This window comes from Eretmochelys imbricata, chromosome 7, assembly GCF_965152235.1.
Source record: "Eretmochelys imbricata isolate rEreImb1 chromosome 7, rEreImb1.hap1, whole genome shotgun sequence".
NCBI classification, from domain to species: domain Eukaryota; kingdom Metazoa; phylum Chordata; order Testudines; family Cheloniidae; genus Eretmochelys; species Eretmochelys imbricata.
In genome coordinates, this window is record NC_135578.1 from 1,244,713 (window position 1) to 1,264,588 (window position 19,876).

At 67.6% G+C, this 19,876-nt stretch overlaps 1 protein-coding gene across 1 annotated transcript in view; it reads left to right on the top strand.

Annotated features, from left to right (window-relative positions):
• Positions 1 to 2,686: 2,686 nt before the first annotated feature.
• The window catches only part of LOC144267827 (laminin subunit beta-2-like), a 48,263-nt gene continuing 31,073 nt past the window's right edge, over positions 2,687 to 19,876 (top strand). Inside the window, 14 exon segments of the mRNA XM_077822159.1 lie at positions 2,687 to 2,720; positions 3,673 to 3,721; positions 7,718 to 7,881; positions 8,601 to 8,724; positions 9,879 to 9,952; positions 11,264 to 11,452; positions 12,821 to 12,884; positions 13,202 to 13,404; positions 13,843 to 13,963; positions 14,383 to 14,571; positions 15,692 to 15,871; positions 16,867 to 16,979; positions 17,050 to 17,129; positions 18,946 to 19,102. Coding sequence (XP_077678285.1) covers positions 3,691 to 3,721; positions 7,718 to 7,881; positions 8,601 to 8,724; positions 9,879 to 9,952; positions 11,264 to 11,452; positions 12,821 to 12,884; positions 13,202 to 13,404; positions 13,843 to 13,963; positions 14,383 to 14,571; positions 15,692 to 15,871; positions 16,867 to 16,979; positions 17,050 to 17,129; positions 18,946 to 19,102 — 1,689 coding nt within the window. The 5' untranslated portion in view covers positions 2,687 to 2,720; positions 3,673 to 3,690.

A 19,876-nucleotide genomic window follows, 5' to 3' on the forward strand; every position in this document is an offset into this window, starting at 1 on the left:
GCAGCTCAGGGTGCGGGGGCTCACTCCCCCGGCCCAGCTCCAGCTTGGCCTCTCCCCTGTGTGCAGGGCTGGGAGAGCCGCTGTACCTGGCCTCCCGCTCACCTTGGCTGAGCCGCTGGGCCCGCCCCACCTGGCACCGGTGGTGGGAGGAGGAGCCTGGGGGAGGGAAGCTTTGCAGGAACAAACAGCCCAGCCCTGAGCAGAGCTGAGCTCGTAGGCGGCGGGTGGCGGGTGGCAGGCCACGGCCGGGGGTCCCGGACGGGCGTGTGCCCACCTGGCCAAGCGCCGCCCCCTCCAGGGACACCGAGCAGCTGCAGCCGTACAGGTACCAGCCCTGGCTCTGCATGCTGCCTTCGCACCCTTCCCTGGCCTGGCGGCACCAGCCCAGCCCCCTGCCTGGCTCGCTCTCGCTGCGTGGGCAGAGCCGTGGTGCCCTGCAGTGGGGGGGGCGGGCTCCTGCAGCAGCACCCGTGTTCGGGGTGGGAAGGGCTGATCGTCTCCCTGGGGCAGGGCTGGCCACTCTCACCCACTGGAGACCCTCTGAGTGGGGCGTGAACCCTGTGTCCTGCCATGTCCCAGGCGGGCAGTCTCCATGGGTTAGTCGGGCCTGGCTCCGGCCAGTGCCAACAATAGTGTGCTGTGTGACACAGCTGCCCCACTCCCGCCCAGAGGTGGCAGCTTTGCGGTGAGGGGGGAAGTGGCGTTTGGCCTGGAGGCCGGGCAGTGCTGCGGGGGTGGGAGGCCTGGAGGTGCACAGAGCTCGCTGGAAGGGCAGAGAGCTGTGGGCATGGTGCCCTGTGCACTGGCAGACGATAGCCAGGGAAGGGTGATGGCCCCTGCCCAGGGCTGCTGTGACGGGCCTGTGGGTGTGTCCCCTGCCATGTGGTGTCCCGCCCTGGCCAGCGCAGACGTGGGGGGAGCTCTGGGAGCTCTGCTCACAGGTGGGGTGGAACAGAGCCATTGGGGCTCACAGCCTTTCTGGGGTGGGCCTGGGACTCTGGGCTGCTATTCCCTGGGGGGCGACCGTGCCCCTGGGGCGGCGCTGCCGGGCCTGGGGCCCCGGCTGGAGGCTCAGCACATGCCCTGGTGCACAGGCCACGCGGTGCCTGGCCTGGGCCAGCGTCCATGGGGCTGACCCACGTCCAAGAGGAAGTTCGACAGCTGGGTGCGGGGCAGGGGCAAACCTCTCAGACACGGGGGCTAGGCCTCTCTGCCCTGGCCAGCGCCCTGCAGCAGGAGGGACCAGCCATGTGGGGGGAGCTCTGGGGGCGACAAGAGGGTCCCTGAGCCAGGCTTTGGGCCGGGGGAGGCCGCTCCTGCGCGGGGGCAGAGCTGACGCTGGGACAAGGGATGGGTCTGGCTAGCTGGAGTCCTGCAGGCTGCCGGGCCGGGCCCCATCTCTGAGCCCCACAGAGATCCCTGAGGCTGCCCACCAGGCCATGCCGCGGGGCAGGGGACAGGGCCCTAAAGCAGCAGGGAGCCCGAGTTGTGGTGGGGTCCCTGTGTGGTGCCCTCTAAGGCAGCCCCTCCTGGGAGTCAAACTCAGGCTGTCCCCTCCTGCAAAGCCCTGCCCCTTGCCACCAGGACCTGGGCTCACCTGGGTCCTTGCCGGCCCCTGGGGCTGAGCTGCTCTCCAGAGATCTGGTGACCAGCTGGCCCCTTGCCTCCCAGTCCCCTGGGCTCAGTGGCCTGCCATGCCAAGGGAGCTGGGGATGTGTGGCTCCTGGAGTGCCAGCGTGGATGCCCCCGGGAATGGAGCTGGCTCCCTCCCTGCCCAGCCTCCCTGGGCGCGGGGGACATTGGCTCTTTGCACCCTGCCCTCTCCCCGGCCTGGCCCAGCGGCTGCAGGGAGGCTGGTGGCAGCGGCTGTGGGACGCGCAGCCCTGCTGCTCTCCCGGGAGAGCCTGGTGCAAGACACAACATGCACATTCCTGCCTGGCTGGGGCCAGCACCCTGGGAACGCGGGCGCCAGGCCTGCTGGGCGCAGGGCTCGGTCTGCTCCTTTCCTCCTGGCCTTGGCGCGGCTTCAGCCAGCTCTGCTCCCATGCTTTGTGGCTTGAGGCCAGCGGGGGGCAAGGAGTGGGCCCTCTCCCCCCCAGCGCGGCAGGAAGCGGCACTAGGTGGCCATTTGTCACAGCCCCTTTGCCCAGAGTGGCAGGGGGGAGCCAGACCTGGCCCCTCAGCTGGTCTCTGCCGAAAGCTCGGGTGCCTGCCTGCCTGCCCAAGCGCCCTGTGCCCCAGGAGGTGGCGAGATGGGAGCAGCTCCCTCGGTTCACGCCCAGCGGGGCGACCGGTTTGACTCTAACTCTAGCCCCTTGTGAGCCGGGAGCCTGGCCCCGGCCGGCTCAGGCCCAGAGGCCCCGGCGAGCCCCGGCTGGCCTGCGTGCACTGCCGAGCAGAAAGAATCGGCTGTGACATTCCCGTAGCCTGGAGACCGTTAGTCCCTTTCACAGCCCCAGCCCCGATTTGAATAAGAATCGCTCTGTCCCGGCCTCCCTGCCCTGGGAGAGGAGCTGGGTTAGTTTTACCCATCGCTCCCCTTGTTTGCCAGGTTGTTTTTGTGCTCCGAGTTCTCACGCTGCCCGCCCAGGGCTCGGGGACTCGCAGGAGCAGGAGGGGCGCTCTCGGGGGCCGCCTCCGCCCCAGCCGGCCGCCAGCTCCCCCTCCCCCAGCCCATAGTGGTGAGTGGCTGCCAGGGCCGCGGGCTGCACCGCTCAAACGTGAGTACCGGGGCGGCTCTGGGGTGAGCGGGAGGGGGCTGCCCGCGGAGCCTGCTGCCCTAAGGTGCCCGGCCCAGGCAGCGACATTAATGCTCAAGCTGTCTGGATTTCTCCTGCAGCCCCAGAGCCCTGTGCCCAGCGGGGGGTAAGTTGGCAGGAGGGTGCCCAGGGGCAGCAAGAGGGTCCAGGAGCCAGGGCCGAGGCGGAGCAGGCTGAGGGGAATGGCTTGCCCAGTACCCCCCAGCCAGTCGGGGCAGTGCCAGGAAGAGAACCCAGGTGCCCTGAATCCCTGTCTCGATGCTCCGAGCTGGGCTGGCTGCTCTGCATCTCGACCCCAGGTTAGCGTGGTTGCGTCCCACATGGTGCTGGCAGGGGGACACTGCCCACCGGGGCAGTTTGCCCTCACGAGAGCTGGCCCTGCCCCAGGGCACTAGCAGACAGCCTTGCCCTGGACCACATGCATCAGTTCTGAGACATGGGACCCCTCAGCCATGGGCAGCTCCAGCCTGCCCCCCGATCCCGCAGCTCCCCAGAGCCGGAGGGGGGCAGCAGGGTAAAGCCAGGCAAGGTGGGGGGGGGGGACCACACGTGCTGTCCTGGGGGTAGCTGAGCAGTGCCTGACTTCTGGGGCAGTCAGCCCCATGGGTGCCCTGGGTCTGCTGACCAAGCCCAGCCCCGGCATCGGGCATTAGCAGTGCCAGGGAGCCCTGGCACCTCTCACCTGCAGGACTGGCAGGAAGGAGTCATGGGCCATGCCCTGAAACCTCCTGCATAGGGAAGAGGAAGCCCTGTCCCACCCCGCTTCCCATCACCCCCAGTCTCTTTCCCCTCCCCCCCCAACCTCTCTCCCCTTTGCACCCTGGGCCCACGGCTCACCGCAGATCTGACCTCCACCCCACGGTCCCCTCGCCCATCCCAGTCTGACGTAACTCTCTCGCCTCGCTCTCCCCAGGCCGGACCATCGGTGCCCATGGAGCTGCTGGTCGCTTTCCTGCTGCTGGGTAAGTCCCCGCACACATTCGGCCCTGGGCATATTCTCCCCTCCCAGGGCAAGTGGGCTGCACTGTACTCAGATCCCGGGGGGTGCACACACATATTCCTGGGCGCCCGGCGCTGGCGGGTCGGGGGCAGGGTGCCCCGAGGGCGGGCGGGTCGGGGGCAGGGTGCCCCGAGGGCGGGCGCCCGGCGCGGGCGGGTCGGGGGCAGGGTGCCCCGAGGGCGGGCGGGTCGGGGGCAGGGTGCCCCGAGGGCGGGCGCCCGGCGCGGGCGGGTCGGAGGCAGGGTGCCCCGAGGGCGGGCGGGTCGGGGGCAGGGTGCCCCGAGGGCGGGCGCCCGGCGCGGGCGGGTCGGGGGCAGGGTGCCCCGAGGGCGGGCGGGTCGGGGGCAGGGTGCCCCGAGGGCGGGCGCCCGGCGCGGGCGGGTCGGGGGCAGGGTGCCCCGAGGGCGGGCGGGTCGGGGGCAGGGTGCCCCGAGGGCGGGCGCCCGGCGCGGGCGGGTCGGGGGCAGGGTGCCCCGAGGGCGGGCGCCCGGCGCGGGCGGGTCGGGGGCAGGGTGCTCTGGGCCTGTGCAGCGAGTGCGGGGGACGCGCTCCCCGGGACAGTCCGAGCCCTTGGCAGCATCCCCCGGGTAGAGCTCAGCCCAGCTGCGCCCGCTCCGTCCCCTCCCGTGGCAAAGGGCCCCTGAGGCTGAGCCGTAAATCCCCAGATGTCCTGGCTCCGCTGAGCCCTGGGAGCGGAATTAGGGCAGCGCCGGAGCAGGGCTCACAGCTCCCGGGACAGGCACGGCCAGGGCTGCCCCGAGCCACCCTCCCCCAGCCCTGCGCCTGCTTCCTCTCCCCGGTGCAGAGCGCTGGGCAGGGTGGGGGCCACTGGCGGGCAGACGTGGCTGCTGGTTTGAGACAGATCAGAGGGCAATGCAAAGGGGCCTGGGCGGACACCCTGCCCCCCCTCACTGACTCCTCCCCCTGCCCCCCAACTCTCTGCCCCGGTGGTGGGGACTCCCCGGGTCAAGCCCAGGTGCGGAATGTGTGGAGTGTGTCCCTGGCCCCTCCCTGGGCACGGCCCCTCCCTGGGCACAGCCTCACTGGTTAATCATTGGCAGGGGCTGGGCAGAGTCGGGGAGGGCCAGGCTGGGGGGGCAGAGTTGGGGGGAGACAGAGTCGGGGCAGAGCAGTCCCAGGGGGGGCAGAGTCAGGAAAGACCAGGCTGGGGGAGCAGAGTTGGGGCAGAGCAGTCCCGAGGTAGAGCAGGCTGGAGGGGCAGAGTCAGGGCAGAGCAGTCCCCGGGGAGGGGGGGGCAGGGTCGGGAAGGACCAGGCTGGGGGGGCAGAGTTGGGGCAGAGCAGGCTGGGGGGACAGAGTCAGGGCAGAGCAGTCCCGGGGCGGGGCAGAGTCAGGAAGGACTGGGCTGGGGGGGCAAAGTGGGGGCAGAGCAGTCCTGGGGGGTGGGGCAGGGTCGGGAAGGACTGGGCTGGGGGGGGCAGAGTTGGGGCAGAGCAGTCCCGGGGTGGGGGGCAGAGTCAGGAAGGACCAGGCTGGCGGGGGCAGAGTCGGGGCAGGGTCGGGAAGGACCGGGCTGGGGGGGCAGAGTTGGGGCAGAGCAGTCCCGGGGCAGGGCAGAGTCAGGAAGGACTGGGCTGTGGGGGGCAGAGTTGGGGCAGAGCAGTCCCGGGGCAGGGGGCAGAGTCAGGAAGGACCAGGCTGGCGGGGGCAGAGTCGGGGCAGGGTCGGGAAGGACCGGGCTGGGGGGACAGAGTTGAGTTGAGACAAAGCAGTCCGGGGGGGGGGGGGGCAGGGTCAGGAAGGACCAGGCTGGGGGGGCAGAGTTGGGGCAGAGCAGTCCCGGGGCAGGGCAGAGTCAGGAAGGACTGGGCTGTGGGGGGCAGAGTTGGGGCAGAGCAGTCCCGGGGCAGGGGGCAGAGTCAGGAAGGACCAGGCTGGCGGGGGCAGAGTCGGGGCAGAGCAGTCCCGGGGGGGCAGAGTCAGGAAGGACCAGGCTGGGTGGGGGCAGAGTTGGGGCAGAGCAGTCCCGGGGCAGAGCAGGCTGGAGGGGCAGAGTCGGGGCAGAGCAGTCCCGGGGGGGTGTAGAGTCAGGAAGGACCAGGCTGGGGGGGCAGAGTTGGGGGGAGACAGAGTCAGGGCAGAGCAGTCCCGGGGGGGCAGAGTCAGGAAGGACCAGGCTGGGTGGGGGCAGAGTTGGGGCAGAGCAGTCCCGGGGCAGAGCAGGCTGGCGGGGGCAGAGTCGGGGCAGAGCAGTCCCGGGGGGGCAGAATCAGGAAGGACCAGGCTGGGGGGGGGCAGAGTTGGGGCAGAGCAGTCCCGGGGCAGAGCAGGCTGGAGGGGCAGAGTCGGGGCAGAGCAGTCCCGGGGGGGGGGGTAGAGTCAGGAAGGACCAGGCTGGGGGGGCAGAGTTGGGGGGAGACAGAGTCGGGGCAGAGCAGTCCCGGGGGGGCAGAGTCAGGAAGGACCAGGCTGGGGGGGCAGAGTTGGGGCAGAGCAGGCTGGGGGGACAGAGTCAGGGCAGAGCAGTCCCGGGGCGGGGCAGAGTCAGGAAGGACTGGGCTGTGGGGGGCAGAGTTGGGGCAGAGCAGTCCCAGGGCAGGGGGCAGAATCAGGAAGGACCAGGCTGGCGGGGGCAGAGTCGGGGCAGAGCAGTCCCGGGTGGGGGGCAGGGTCGGGAAGGACCAGGCTTGGGGGGCAGAGTCACGTGGGCCAGACAAAGGCCCTTGCTCCCCCAGTCACGGGGCTGCCGCGCGGGGCTTTCCGGGTCGTGGTGTTTCCTTGCCGGGTCAGCGGGTCTGGGACCCAGTGCCGGGTGCGGGGGAGACCCCGGGTGGGCGGGGAGGGGTGTGCCTGGGGGTCCCGTGCAGGGGAAGGGGCATATGTGGGGGAGAGGTACCCACAAGGGGTGCGAGGGGCAGTGGTGGTGAGGGGCTGGAGGGGTCCAGCTGACGGGCTCCCTGGCAGCAGATGTTGAGGGGTTCCTGTCATGGTGGGAAACGGAAAAGTCACAGATCCCCCCCGGCCCGCCTCACCCCGCACTGGCTCCGCGCTGCCCCCTCCCTGCCCCAAGGCCCTCACTGGATCTGCCCCCGCCCTGGGGCCTTCGGTGGATCTTCCCCGACCCTGGAGCCCTTGCTGACTCCGCTCCCTCCTGCCCCGGGGCCCTCACTGGTGGGTCCCTGGCCAGGTGTCACGGAGTCCCTGGGCGATGCTCTGGAACTGCTCCCCATGAAGCCAGGCAGGACTCTGGGGCAGTCTCCTCTCTGTGAGCAGACTGTCTGCAGGACACACAGCTCACCCGACTTCCCCCTTCCTGGGTCTGACCTCGGAGCATTCAGCCTCCTCTGCCCCTCCGTGCGCTTCCCCCAGCGAGTGCTCCTGGGGAAGCCAGAGGGTCCTGCCCCCCAACTCCGCAGTCAGACGTGACTCTCAGCCAGCCAGGAAAACAGAGGTTTCTTAGACGACAGGAACATGGTCTAACACAGAGCTTGCAGGTGCAGAGAACAGGACCCCTCAGCTGGGTCCATTTTGGGGGAGCAGTGAGCCAGACAACCACGTCTGCCCTTCACTCCATGTCCTGGCCAGCCCCAAACTGAAACTCTCCAGCCCCTCCTCCTCTGGGCTTTGTCCCTTTCCCGGGCCAGGAGGTCACCGGATTCCTTTGTTCTCCAACCCTTTAGCTCTCACCTTGCAGGGGGGAAGGGCCCAGGCCATCAGTTGCCAGGAAACAGGGTGTCGGCCATTCTCTGTGTCCAGACCCCTGCACACACCTGCCCTCTAGGGCTCTGCAGTGATCATACTACTTACCCCACCCCCTAGATACTTAAGAACTGCCTAGGGGAAACTGAGGCACCCCCCACACTATTCAGAGGAAACATTAAGAACAGTCCCGCTTCATCACACCAGGTTTCCTCTTGGGGCCAGCGCAGCAGAGTCCCTGGGTGCCAGGACGCCACATGCCCCCTCTCAGCCGGGCCCTCCCTTTGCCTCTCTCCAGTCCAGGTGCCCGGTGCGGCGAGCCAGGAAGAGCCAGGCTGCTCCGCGGGGAGTTGTCACCCGGCCACCGGGAACCTGCTTGTGGGGCGGGCCCAGAACCTGAGCGCCACGTCCACCTGTGGGCTGCAGGGGCCCCAGGAGTACTGCATCGTCAGCCACCTGCAGGTACCCGGCCAGCCCCCAAAGGCTGCTCGGTGTAGAGCCCCCAGCCCGCCGGGTGCTGTGCGGCTCCCGGCCCAACACGCTCTCTCCGTGCGGTGTGAACAGCTGCCCCCGCCACCCCCCCATGTGGCCACGCGCTCCCCGTCAGCACTGCCTGGGCACCCAGGGGGAGGCCCCTCTGCCCACAGCCCCCACTGGCTGGAGCCAGGCCCCTCCCATCCAGGGCAACCAGGGGAGCCTGGCCCTAAGCCCTGCGCTCTCACCAGCACCCGCCGGCCAGTCCTCAGGCCTCTGGTGAGCCTGGCCAAGGGAGACGCGGGACTCAGTCCCCTGTGCCCAGCCCCAAACACTCAGCCCCAGCCGGGCTGGCAGAGCCTGCGGGCAAGCCAGGGTCAGCGCGTGTGTGTGAGAGTCCGTCTGTCCGCCTGGATCCAAGTGTGTGTGAGAGTCCGTCTGTCCGGCTCTGCACGTGCGTGTGAGTCCATCTGTCCGCCTGGATTGGTGATTGTGTCCGTCCATCCGTCTGTGCACGTGGGTACTGTGCATGTGTCTGGATGGGTGTGTCCGGGGGTGAGTCTGTCTGTCTGTCCCAGGGCTGAAGAGACTGGGTCTGTCGCAGGTGGGGAGCAGAGGCAGCTCCAGTGCCCCGGTCTGTCCGTCTGTCCCTGCTGGGGGGGCTGCTGGGGGGCAGGGACACCACTGGGACACTCTCTGTGCTGCAGGACTCGGAGAAATGCTTCTCCTGCGACTCCCGGTCCCCGTCTCTGCGCACCAGCCACCGCATCCAGAACGTGGTGTACCTCGGCGGCCAGGACGGCCACACGACCTGGTGGCAGTCGGAGAATGGTGAGGGGCCCTGCAAGGCCATGGAGAGAGGCTCCCCCTGGGGTCGGGTGGAGCCCAGACTAGTGGGGAGGGGAAGGGGAGGGGTCATGGCCCCCCCCTTGGACTGCAGGAGTCACAGGGGACCCTCAGGGCAGCCTGGGCTGCAGGCCCGGGCCCGGGGACTGTTCCTCGGGAAACCCCAGCGCCAGGACCTCCACCCGCAGCCACCGCACCTGCCTCTGCTGGGCCCACAGCTGGGGATGTGAGGGCGGCAAAGGGGCTGGTGCAGGCAGCTGGTGGAGCATTGGGGGTGACACCGTCCTGTCCCGCCTCCCCGGGGGGGGCTGGTGCATGGGGGTGACCCCGTCTTTTCCCGTCTCCCTGGGAGGGCTGGTGCATGGAGGTGACCCCATCCTTTCCCGTCTCCCTGGGAGGGCTGGTGCAGGGGGATGTGTCACGGCATGAGGGGGAGTCAGGGCCCGGCACCCCCACTTCCTGCCATTCACCGTGACTCTCAGCCAGCCAGTAGAAGAGCAGGTTTATTAGAGACGACAGGAACACAGTCCAGACCAGAGCTTGTGGGCACAAACAGGACCCCTTAGTCAGGCCCTTCTGGGGGATAGAGAGATTAGACCCCAGCCATAGGGCTCCCTCCTCTTCCCCAGCCAACTCACCAAAACTGAACCCCCTCCAGCCGACTCCCCCAGCCTCCCCCCGGCTCCTCCTCCAGCCTTTGTCCAGCTACCCAGGCAGAAGGGGTCACCTGGCCCCGACCCCCTTCCCAGCTCAGGTTACAGGCTCAGGTATCCTCCCTCAAGGGAAGTCTCCCCTTCCCAATGAAACTCCCCAGCAACATCCCCAGGTCAAATCTGCCCCACTCCCTGCTGCATCACCTGTCCCGTCTCCCCGGAGGGGCTGGTGCCTGGGGGTGACCCCGTCCTGTCCCATCTTCCCGGGGGGGCTGGTGCCTGGGGGTGACCCCGTCCCGTCTCCCTGAGGGGGCTGGTGCCTGGGGGCGACCCCGTCCCGTCCCATCTTCCCAGGGGGGCTGGTGCCTGGGGGCGACCCCGTCCCGTCCCATCTTCCCAGGGGGGCTGGTGCCTGGAGCGACCCCTTCCTGTCCCATCTTCCCAGGGGGGCTGGTGCCTGGGGGTGATCCTGTCCCATCTCCGCAGGTGTGGAGCACGTAAGCATCCGCCTGGATCTCGAGGCCAAGTTCCACTTCACCCATCTCATCATGAAATTTAAGGTAACTAGGCCCAGGGCTGGGGGTGGGGACAGCAGGGCCAACCCTGCCCAAGAGCAGCCATCCCACTGGTCCCAGGCCTGGCTCTGCAGGGCTGGGCAGCTATGCTGGGGGACACCCAGCTCCCCTCCCCCACGACACCCCGCCCAGGGGCATGCTGGGGGGCACCCAGCTCCCCTTCCCCACGACACCCCGCCCAGGGGCATGCTGGGGGACACCCAGCTCCCCTTCCCCACGACACCCCACCCAGGGGCATGCTGGGGGGCACCCAGCTCCCCTCCCCCACGACACCCCACCCAGGGGCATGCTGGGGGACACCCAGCTCCCCTCCCCCACGACACCCCGCCCAGGGGCATGCTGGGGGCACACCCAGCTCCCCTCCCCCACGACACCCCGCCCCGGGGCATGCTGGGGGCGCACCCAGCTCCCCTCCCCCACGACACCCCGCCCCGGGGCATGCTGGGGGCACACCCAGCTCCCCTCCCCCACGACACCCCGCCCAGGGGCATGCTGGGGGCACATGCAGCTCCCCTCCCCCAAGACACCCCACCCAGGGGCATGCTGGGGGCGCACCCAGCTCCCCTCCCCCACGACACCCCGCCCCGGGGCATGCTGGGGGCGCACCCAGCTCCCCTCCCCCACGACACCCCGCCCCGGGGCATGCTGGGGGCGCACCCAGCTCCCCTCCCCCACGACACCCCGCCCCGGGGCATGCTGGGAGCGCACCCAGCTCCCCTCCCCCACGACACCCTGCCCCGGGGCATGCTGGGGGCGCACCCAGCTCCCCTCCCCCACGACACCCTGCCCCGGGGCATGCTGGGAGCGCACCCAGCTCCCCTCCCCCACGACACCCCGCCCTGGGGCATGCTGGGGGCGCACCCAGCTCCCCTCCCCCACGACACCCCGCCCTGGGGCATGCTGGGGGCGCACCCAGCTCCCCTCCCCCACGACACCCCGCCCCGGGGCATGCTGGGGGCACATGCAGCTCCCCTCCCCCAAGACACCCCACCCAGGGGCATGCTGGGGGCGCACCCAGCTCCCCTCCCCCACGACACCCCGCCCCGGGGCATGCTGGGGGCGCACCCAGCTCCCCTCCCCCACGACACCCCGCCCCGGGGCATGCTGGGGGCGCACCCAGCTCCCCTCCCCCACGACACCCCGCCCCGGGGCATGCTGGGGGCGCACCCAGCTCCCCTCCCCCACGACACCCCGCCCCGGGGCATGCTGGGGGCGCACCCAGCTCCCCTCCCCCACGACACCCCGCCCCGGGGCATGCTGGGGGCGCACCCAGCTCCCCCATGTCTCTCCCCACAGACCTTCCGCCCGGCGGCCATGCTGATCGAGCGCTCGGCGGATTTCGGCCGCACCTGGAAGGTTTATCGCTACTTCGCCTACAACTGCTCCCAGCTGTTCCCGGCCGTGGCTGTGCAGGCTTCGGGCCGTGTGGACGAGGTGTTGTGTGAGCAGCGCTACTCCGAGATTGAGCCCTCCAGCCACGGCGAGGTGGGGAAGCTGGGGCAGGCAGGGGCTGTGGGGTCTCACGCTGCCCCTTGCCTGTCACCCTGGGCACGGGGGCTGGGGCAGGGCCCATGGGAAGGACCTGGGGACGAACTCTGCCCCTCACTTGTTGCCCTGGGGAATGGGGATGTTGGGGCAGGCCGGGGCAGACGGGTCCTCTGGGGTCACACGCTGCCTGTAACGATGCTGCCCGTGGGAGCCAGCTGAGGTCACTCAGTCAGGGTGAACTGCAGACAGAGCGGGGCAGACAAACCCCGAATGCCGGTGGATATGCCACTCCTTAGAGTTACCAAACCAGCCTCCGTATCACCTCCCTGGGTACTCAGACGTCCACACAACGCAGTGCCCCTAGGGTGCCCGCCCCAGGCCTCCCTCCGGACACACGTCAGATGCGATGATGATTACTGAAGATCTTCTCTCATCATATAAGAGAGCAGGTTCCCCCAGTCCCAAAGGATCAGGCCCCAGACCCAGGTCCGATGATAACTTAGATCTTACCCCAAATACGCGCTGATAGCCAATTCTCGTTAATTAAACTAGTTTATTCAAAAAGAAAAGGGAGAGAGAGTTGGTAGAAAGATCAGTCTACAGACCGACCTGAGTTCAGTTCTTGAGGTCACGATACCGAGCAGAGATGGTGAGTCTGTAGTGGCCAAACGTCCTTTTAGAAACAGCCCAGAGGTTACAGTCCAATGTCCATGTTCAGGGTGACTCCAGTCAGTGACTGGGGATCTCAATCCTTATGGCTCAGGGTTTCCCCTTCTTGAAACCCAAAGCCGATCTGAGATGAAGGAGGATCGTGTCCCAGGGCTTTTATACATTTCCAGCAGCCTCTTGGCCTGAGAGGACAATAGGCTCAACCTTCCTTCTCCCAAACATCCTGGCAATTAGCCCAGGGTAATTTATCATTAAACGGTTCAGATACAGGTTACCCCAACCTTCCCGGAGACAGAGAGACAACACCACTGTTGCCCTCCAGTGTCTTCCTAGATCTTCACACTCCTGTTTTGATCTTTGAATCAAAGCCGTGGCAATAGACAAGACTCGTTTGCTGACATCACAAGCCCTGAGCCAGCATCTCCCCTTCTCTCTCTAGCAGTGCGGGCTGCAGTTCACAGCTCTCCTCCTTTCCATCTCTTCCTAAGCAGTCTCTAAAGTTGGGCCCTGGGTCAGGTCAGTCTGGGAGGTCATTAACTCTTTCTGGCCCTGTGTCACCTGTCAATGAGATATGATATCACACTCCTAAGGTCACCCTGCCCCTCACCTGTCACCCTGGGGCATGTTCGGGGGCTGGGGGTAGGCCAGGGCTGGGGGAGCTCTGGGGTCTCATGCTGCCCCTCGCCTGTCGTCCAGGTGATTTTCAAGGTCCTGGACCCGTCCATCCCAGTGGAGGATCCGTACAGCCCAGCCATCCAGGGTAGGAGCACGAGGCGGGGGGATCAGCCGGGAGGACGGGCCTTGATCCCTGCCCTAGAGCTTGCAGTCCTGGGGCGCCGGGCTCAGAGCTGCGGGCAGTGCAGGGGCATGCCCATGGCAGGGAAGGAGTAGGCAGGCCAGGGGGGTTTGCAGATGGGGTAATGCAGGAGTGGTGACTGGGGACCGTACGCGGGGGCCGAGGAGAGTGGGAGGCATCAGGGCTGTGGGGTGCAGGGGCTGGGAGATTGGGGGCCTGGGGGGGATTGGGGGCAGCAGGGCCAGGAGGTGGGGCCAGTGCTGAGCTCCCCCTGCCCCCAGATCTGCTGCGCGTCACCAACCTGCGGGTGAACCTGACCAAGCTGCACACGCTGGGCGACAACCTGCTGGACTCGCGGCGGGAGATCCAGGAGAAGTATTACTATGCCCTCTACGAGCTGGTGCTGCGTGGGAGCTGCTTCTGCTACGGCCACGCCTCCGAGTGCGCCCCCGTCCCCGGCGTGCCAGGGGGCGTGGAGGGCATGGTAAGGGGGCGGAGCCCATGGCGGGGTCGGGGGAGCGGAGGGCATGACACGGGGCCAGAGCCCCATCCCACAGGGAGTGGGGTGGGGAGGGTGCAGTAAGGGGGCAGAGCCCACCCCAAGACCTGTCACAAGGCAGCCAGGCCCAGCCAAGCGGGGAGCAGTGGTGGCTGCTGTGCCCTTGATTCCCGGGGAAGCAGGCTGGTGGCCGGGGGTGTGGGGCAGCCCCAGGGGTCCCCGTGCCCCAGCCTTTCCTCCTGCCCCAGTGCAGACAAGACCCACTCAGGCCTGGCGTCTGGCCTGCTGTCTGCGGCAGGGCCTGCTAATGGCAGCTGAGGGCCCTGGGCTCGTCCGCTGGCCCTGCAGAGCCCGGCGTGAGGGGGCTGAGGCCAGGGCCGTGGGCCACAGCTGACCTGGGCACCGTCCCCGCCTGTCTCCCAGATTCACGGCCGTTGCGTGTGCAAACACCACACCACGGGCCTGAACTGCGAGCGGTGCCAGGACTTCTACCAGGACCTGCCCTGGCGCCCTGCCGGGGGCACCGACCCACACGCCTGCCAAGGTGAGAGAGCAGCCGGCCCCCCGGTTCCCCGCCGCTGTGCCCCCACTCCCAGCCGCTTCCCCACAACCATATCCCCCCACTTCCCCATGGCTGTGTCCCCCCCGGTATCCCACAGCTGTGCGCCCCCCACTTCCCCACGGCCGTGCCCCCCCGGTATCCCACAGCTGTGCACCCCCCACTTCCTCACGGCCGTGCCCCCCCCCCCCACTTCCCCATGGCTGTTCCCCCCCCTGTATCCCACAGCTGTGCCCCCCCCCGCTTCCCTGTGGCTGTGCGCCCCCCATGGCCGTGCCCCCCCACACTTCCCCGTGGCCGTGCCCCCCACCTGCTTGTGCGCCTCGTGCAGTGGGTGCGCTGGGGGGCAGTGCCCTGGGCGCGGGGGTGCCCGGGCCGTCGTCCATGGACCCATCTGTCGGCAGGGTGTGACTGTAACCAGCACTCACGCCGGTGCCACTTCGACATGGCCGTGTACCTGGCCACGGGCAACGCCAGCGGGGGCGTCTGTGACGACTGTCAGCACAACACCATGGGCCGCAGCTGCCAGCTCTGCAAACCCTTCTACTACCACAGCCCGCTGGCCGACATCCGGGCCAGCACCGCCTGCGTCCGTGAGTGCCCTGCCGGGCGGGCCCGGGCAGCCTCCAGCGGGCGGGGCCACCCCCTGGGGTTCTCGGCGCTTTGCTCCCCTTCCTCTGAAGCTAGAGCTGGGGCCGGCTGGGTGCCCGCCGCACAGAGGGGGCATCCTCTCTCTCAGGGTTACCGGCCCGTGCCCGGCCCTGGGTCTCCAGGGGCTCGCCAGGCCCCCGCTAGTCAGGTGCTGTCCCCGGGTCTGCTCCCAGCCCATACGGGCCCCCGATGCCATGCCTGTGCCCTCCCCAGGCGCGTGGGAAGGCCAGGGCACTGCACGGCTCCTGGGTTCCCCAGGGCCCGGAGATCGGAGCAGGCTGGGTTCACCTCTGTGCGTAGCGAGGCTGGCCGCTCCCTGCCTTCGAGACCGGGCTGCAGCCCCTGTGACCCTCCGGGAGCTCTGCCCAGCCAGGCCACGGAGCGAGCCCCCGCTTGGACTGTCCCCCTGTGGCGCGGCAGCCGGTGCCGGGTTCCGGTCCTGGATCAGCAGAGACCAGCCTGGCCAGCCCATCTTGGCCTCCTTCCTCGTCTCTCCCGAGTCTCAATGCCAGGGGCTCCCCTGGGTCTTCTCACACTCGCCTGGCACGGCCCCCTCCTTCTCCAGCTGTAGCCTCATGGGCTCCCCCCTCACGAGGACATGTGGGGTCCTTGGGGTTCCCATTGTCTGTTAGGTCCCCCATGCCCTCGCTGCCCCGTGTCTCTCCCCAGCCTGTTGCGTGGCCCACGCCTTGTGGCGCTCAGTGCAGCAGGGCAACGCCTAGGGAAACTGAGGCGCATATCACCCACGGCCCCGCGTTGGTCACGGCCCCGGGATGCGGCCAGGGAGCACGTGAGCCCTTTGGCTGCAGTGCTGTGGGGGGGGCTCACGCCAAGCCCCAGCCCCTTTGCTGGCAGTCGCACTCCCTGGCCTGGGCATGTGCCCAGGGCTTTGGCTGCGCTGAGACACTCGGCTGCCCTCTCCCTGCCCGGCATGGGCGATCCCATCTGCCCTGGCAGTGCCACCTGCTTTGGGGTCACTGCGGTGCCAGGCCCTGGTGTCCGGGCTGGGCGCTGAGCTGGTTCCTGGCGTGCGACTCCTGCTCTCTTCCCCTCTGCTGGCAGCCTGTGACTGTGACCCAGTGGGCTCCCTGGACGGCGGGGTGTGTGACAGCCACACGGACGTGGCCCTGGGCATGATCGCCGGGCAGTGCCGCTGCAAGGAACACGTCCAGGGCGTGCGCTGCGACAGCTGCAAGGAGGCCTTCTACGGGCTGAGCCGCACCAACCCACAGGGCTGCCAGTGTGAGTGTGGGCACGGCCGTGGCACCGCTCGGAGCGAAGCCAGGCAGGGCTCTGGGGCAGTGTCTCCCCTCAGGGCCACGCTCACCAGGACAAGGAGCCTGCTTGGCTTTGGCACTTCCTGGGTCCGACCTCGGAGCGTTCAGCCCCTTGGTCACCCCGTTCGCTCCCTGCAGTGAGTCCCCCTGGGGAGCCTCACCCCCCCAAAGCGCCCTGCCCCCCACTCTGCAGCCAGCTGCGTCTCCCACCAGCGTGTGACACAGCCGTCGGGAGCTCAGCGTAGAACAGAGCTTGTCAGCCCAGGGAGCAGGCACCTGCAGAAAACCAGCTTGGGGGGACCCGGGGCCTGGTTCCCCCGGACTCCCCCTGAGTCCCAAACAGGAGACCAGGGAGCTGGAGCAATGTGTACGGGGTGGGGGCTGGGGAGGGGCTGAGCCATGGAACCAAACTACAAACCCTGGATATGATGGAGACCACTGCAGCCCCCCAGACCCCCTAGTTCCAGCCCCTATGCAGGGGACTGAGGCCTCCCTCACTCCTGTTGCCCCTGCTTGTTCCTTTGTCCCTTTCCTGGGCCAGCAGATCACCCCGGCTGCACCAACACTTCCGGCTGATCTTTGCAGAGGAGGGGGCCTGGCCCTCAGTTGCCAGGCTACAGAGTGTCGGCTGTTCTCTGGAGACTGTCACAGCCACACCTGCCCTCTGGAGGTTGCTGCAGACATCACCCCCCATTGTTCCACCACCCAGATACCTGAGTAACACCTAGGGGAAACTGAGGCACACACAGAGCATTCAGAGAAGACAGTAAGACCATGCCCACTTCATCACAGCCACCCAGCCGGGCTGTGCTGCAGGGCCCCAGGGGACATGGCTCCTCGGTGCAGCCGCCAGTGGGCAGGGCCCCACATGCTGCGTGGGATAACCTCATGGGTACCGGGCAGGATCCTGGGGGCTGTGGGCACGGGCCCCACTGGGTAAGCTGCTGTGTCTCTGCCCAGCCTGCAGGTGCGACCCTCGGGGCATCCTCACGGGCAGCCCCCCCTGTGACCACGTCAGTGGAGACTGCTACTGCAAGCGTTTTGTGAGCGGCCGGTACTGCAGCCAGTGCCTGGTGAGTGCCCCTGCCCCCTGCCCGGCCCCGGCCGGACCCCAGGCGGTGCCTAACCCTGCTCTCCCCACAGCCCGAGTTCTGGGGCCTGAGCACCGACGTGGCCGGCTGCCGGCCCTGCGCCTGTGACTTCGGGGGCGCCTACAGCAACAGGTAGGCATGTGCCACGCAGGGGAAGGGCACGGGGCAGCACCACACGTCGGAGGGGGGTACGACATACGACAGTATTTGGGGCAGTCTCCAGGAGAACCCTGCAGGGTACCAGACCCCCCAGGGGTCTCACACTTCCTCCGGGGGAAGCCACATGGCTTCACCGCTGGGGGGAGGGACATGATGAGCAGCGCCACAGCTGGGGAGAGGGGGTACAGGGTGTCCCGGGGTCCCCGGGCGATGCTCTGGAACCGTTCCCCATGAAGCCGGGCAGGACTCTGGGGGAGTCTCCTCTCTGGGAGCAGCCTGTCTGCAGGACACACAGCTCACACAGCTTCCCCCTTCCTGGGTCTGACCTCGGAGCATTCAGCATCCTCTGCCCCTCCCTGCGCTTCCCACAGCCAGTCCGCTCATGCGGGGTCCTGGGGAAGCCAGAGGGTCCTGCCCCCCAACTCCGCAGACAGACGTGACTCTCAGCCAGCCAGTAAAACAGAGGTTTATTAGATGACAGGAACATGGTCTAACACAGAGCTTGTAGGTGCAGAGAACAGGACCCCTCAGTCAGGTCTGTCTTGGGGAGCAGGGAGCCAGAGCCCCCTCTGGCCTCCCTCCATTTCCCCAGCCAGCTCCAAACTGAAACTCTCCCACCCCTCCTCTGGCCTTTGTCTCTTTCCCGGGCCAGGAGGCCACCTGATCTCTTTGTTTTCCAACCCCTTCATTCGGCCCCTTTGCAGAGGAGGGGCCCAGGCCATCAGTCGCCAGGAGACAGGGTGTCGGCCATTCTCTGTGCAGACACCATCACACTGGCCCTCTAGGCTCTGCACCAGTCACACCCCCTTATCCCCCCACCTAGAGACTTAAGAAATGCCATGGGGAAACTGAAGCACTCACACAGTATTCAGAAAAAACATTAAGAACGTTCCCACTTCGTCACACATGGGGCGATATCACGGCCGTGGGGCAGGGTCATGGGGCAGTGGTGGCACCATGGCTCAGGGGTGCTGGGTGTCAGGCACTGCCAGGCCCCAGACTCTCAGCCCTGCACCGCCCCTGGGAGGAATCCCTCAGTGCGACAGCCCTTCTCAGAGGCTCCCCGCCTCCTGGAGCCACCAGGAGCCTGGCTTTGCCCCTGGGGCCCCACCCCCAGAGGGAGAAATGCCCCCCCGATCTCTAGCTGCCGTGACCCCCAGCCAGCGTGCGACAGGCGGGTTAGTCGGTGTAGAACAGCCCGGTCTGCCGGGTTGCTTTCAATAGTCACCCAGAGACCGATGCCTATTCGGGAGACTCCAGGCCAACCCTGGAGGGTTGGCAACCCTCCCTCACACCTCCCCCTCCTCCTTCCTTTCTGTTCCCGGGCCAGCAGGTCACCCCGGCTGCGCCAACACCCTGGGCTGATCCTCGCAGAGGAGGGTGCCTGGCCCTCAGTTGCCAGGCTACGAGTGTCGGCTGTTCTCTGCGGCCTGTCACAGCCACACCTGCCCTCTAGGGGTCACGCAAAGATCACCCCCCCTTGTCCCACCACCCAGATACCTGAGTAACACAGGGGAAACTGAGGCACACACACTATTCAGAGACGACAGTAAGAACATGCCCAGGTCATCACCCCGGGGGTGGGACACAAGCTGTGGGGAGCTGGGGGTGGAACCAGGGCACTCAGGGCTGGTAACAGGCTGGCCCCTCTCACTCCTCCCCCATGGCCCCTGCCCTGGGACAGACACACGGACATGTGGCCTGGGCTGGGCCGGCTCCCCCGGGACAAAGGGACAGGGCAGAGCAGGCTCCCTTAGCCCAGGATGGACAGGGCTTGTGCCGCCCCCAGGTGCTCCATGGAGGACGGGTTGTGCCCCTGCCGGCCCCACCTCATCGGGCGCCAGTGTGACCAGGTGCAGCCCGGCTACTTCTGTGCACCCCTGGACTACTACAGCTACGAGGCAGAGCATGCCACAGGGCACGCGCCCACCCACCCCACGCTGCCGGTGAGTGTGGGCACCCAATGCTGGCTGCTGCAGGTCCCGGGGCTGGGAGGGGGCAGCATGTGGGGTCCCAGGGCCGGGGGGGAGCACCCAGGGTCCCTGGGCCAAGGTGGGGGCAGCGTGCGGGGTCCCTGGGCTGAGGGGGGGCAGCACGTGGGGTCTGGGGCCAAGGGGGGGCAGTGTGTGGGGTCCCAGGGCCGAGAGGGTGGGCAGCACACAGAGTCCCGTGTTATAACGATGCTGGTTCTGGCAGGACCCAACGGAGAGTGCCAATTCAGGACAAACTGCTCAAAGCAGGGCAGTTACAGCCCAGGGCTGGGGTTTCTGTGCCCACCAAGGCAAACCAAACCAGCCAAACAGAGCAGATTTTGGTCTCACCCCACTGGCTAACCCCAAGTCACACAAGCAATTCCCTTAGACACTCCAGTTTCCCAGTATCCCCACCAGGGCCACTCGTTATGGGGACAGATGGTTGTGAAAACCAATACCCCAGTAAAAGAAAAACAGTTCTCTCGATCCCAAAGGACCAAGCCCCAGACCCCGGTCAATACACAAATCAGATCTTACCCACAAATCAGATCGGCTGCTGCCGATCCTTTGGAGTCTAAAATCTAAAGGTTTGTTCATAAACGGAAAAGACAGAGACGAGAGCTAGAACGGGTTCAATGGAATCAATGACATCCAGTGACGGCCAAGTTCTTGGGTCAGGCTTGCAGCAGGGATGGAATAAACAACAGGTTCAAATCCAGTCTCTGGAGAACATCCCCAGCTGGGATG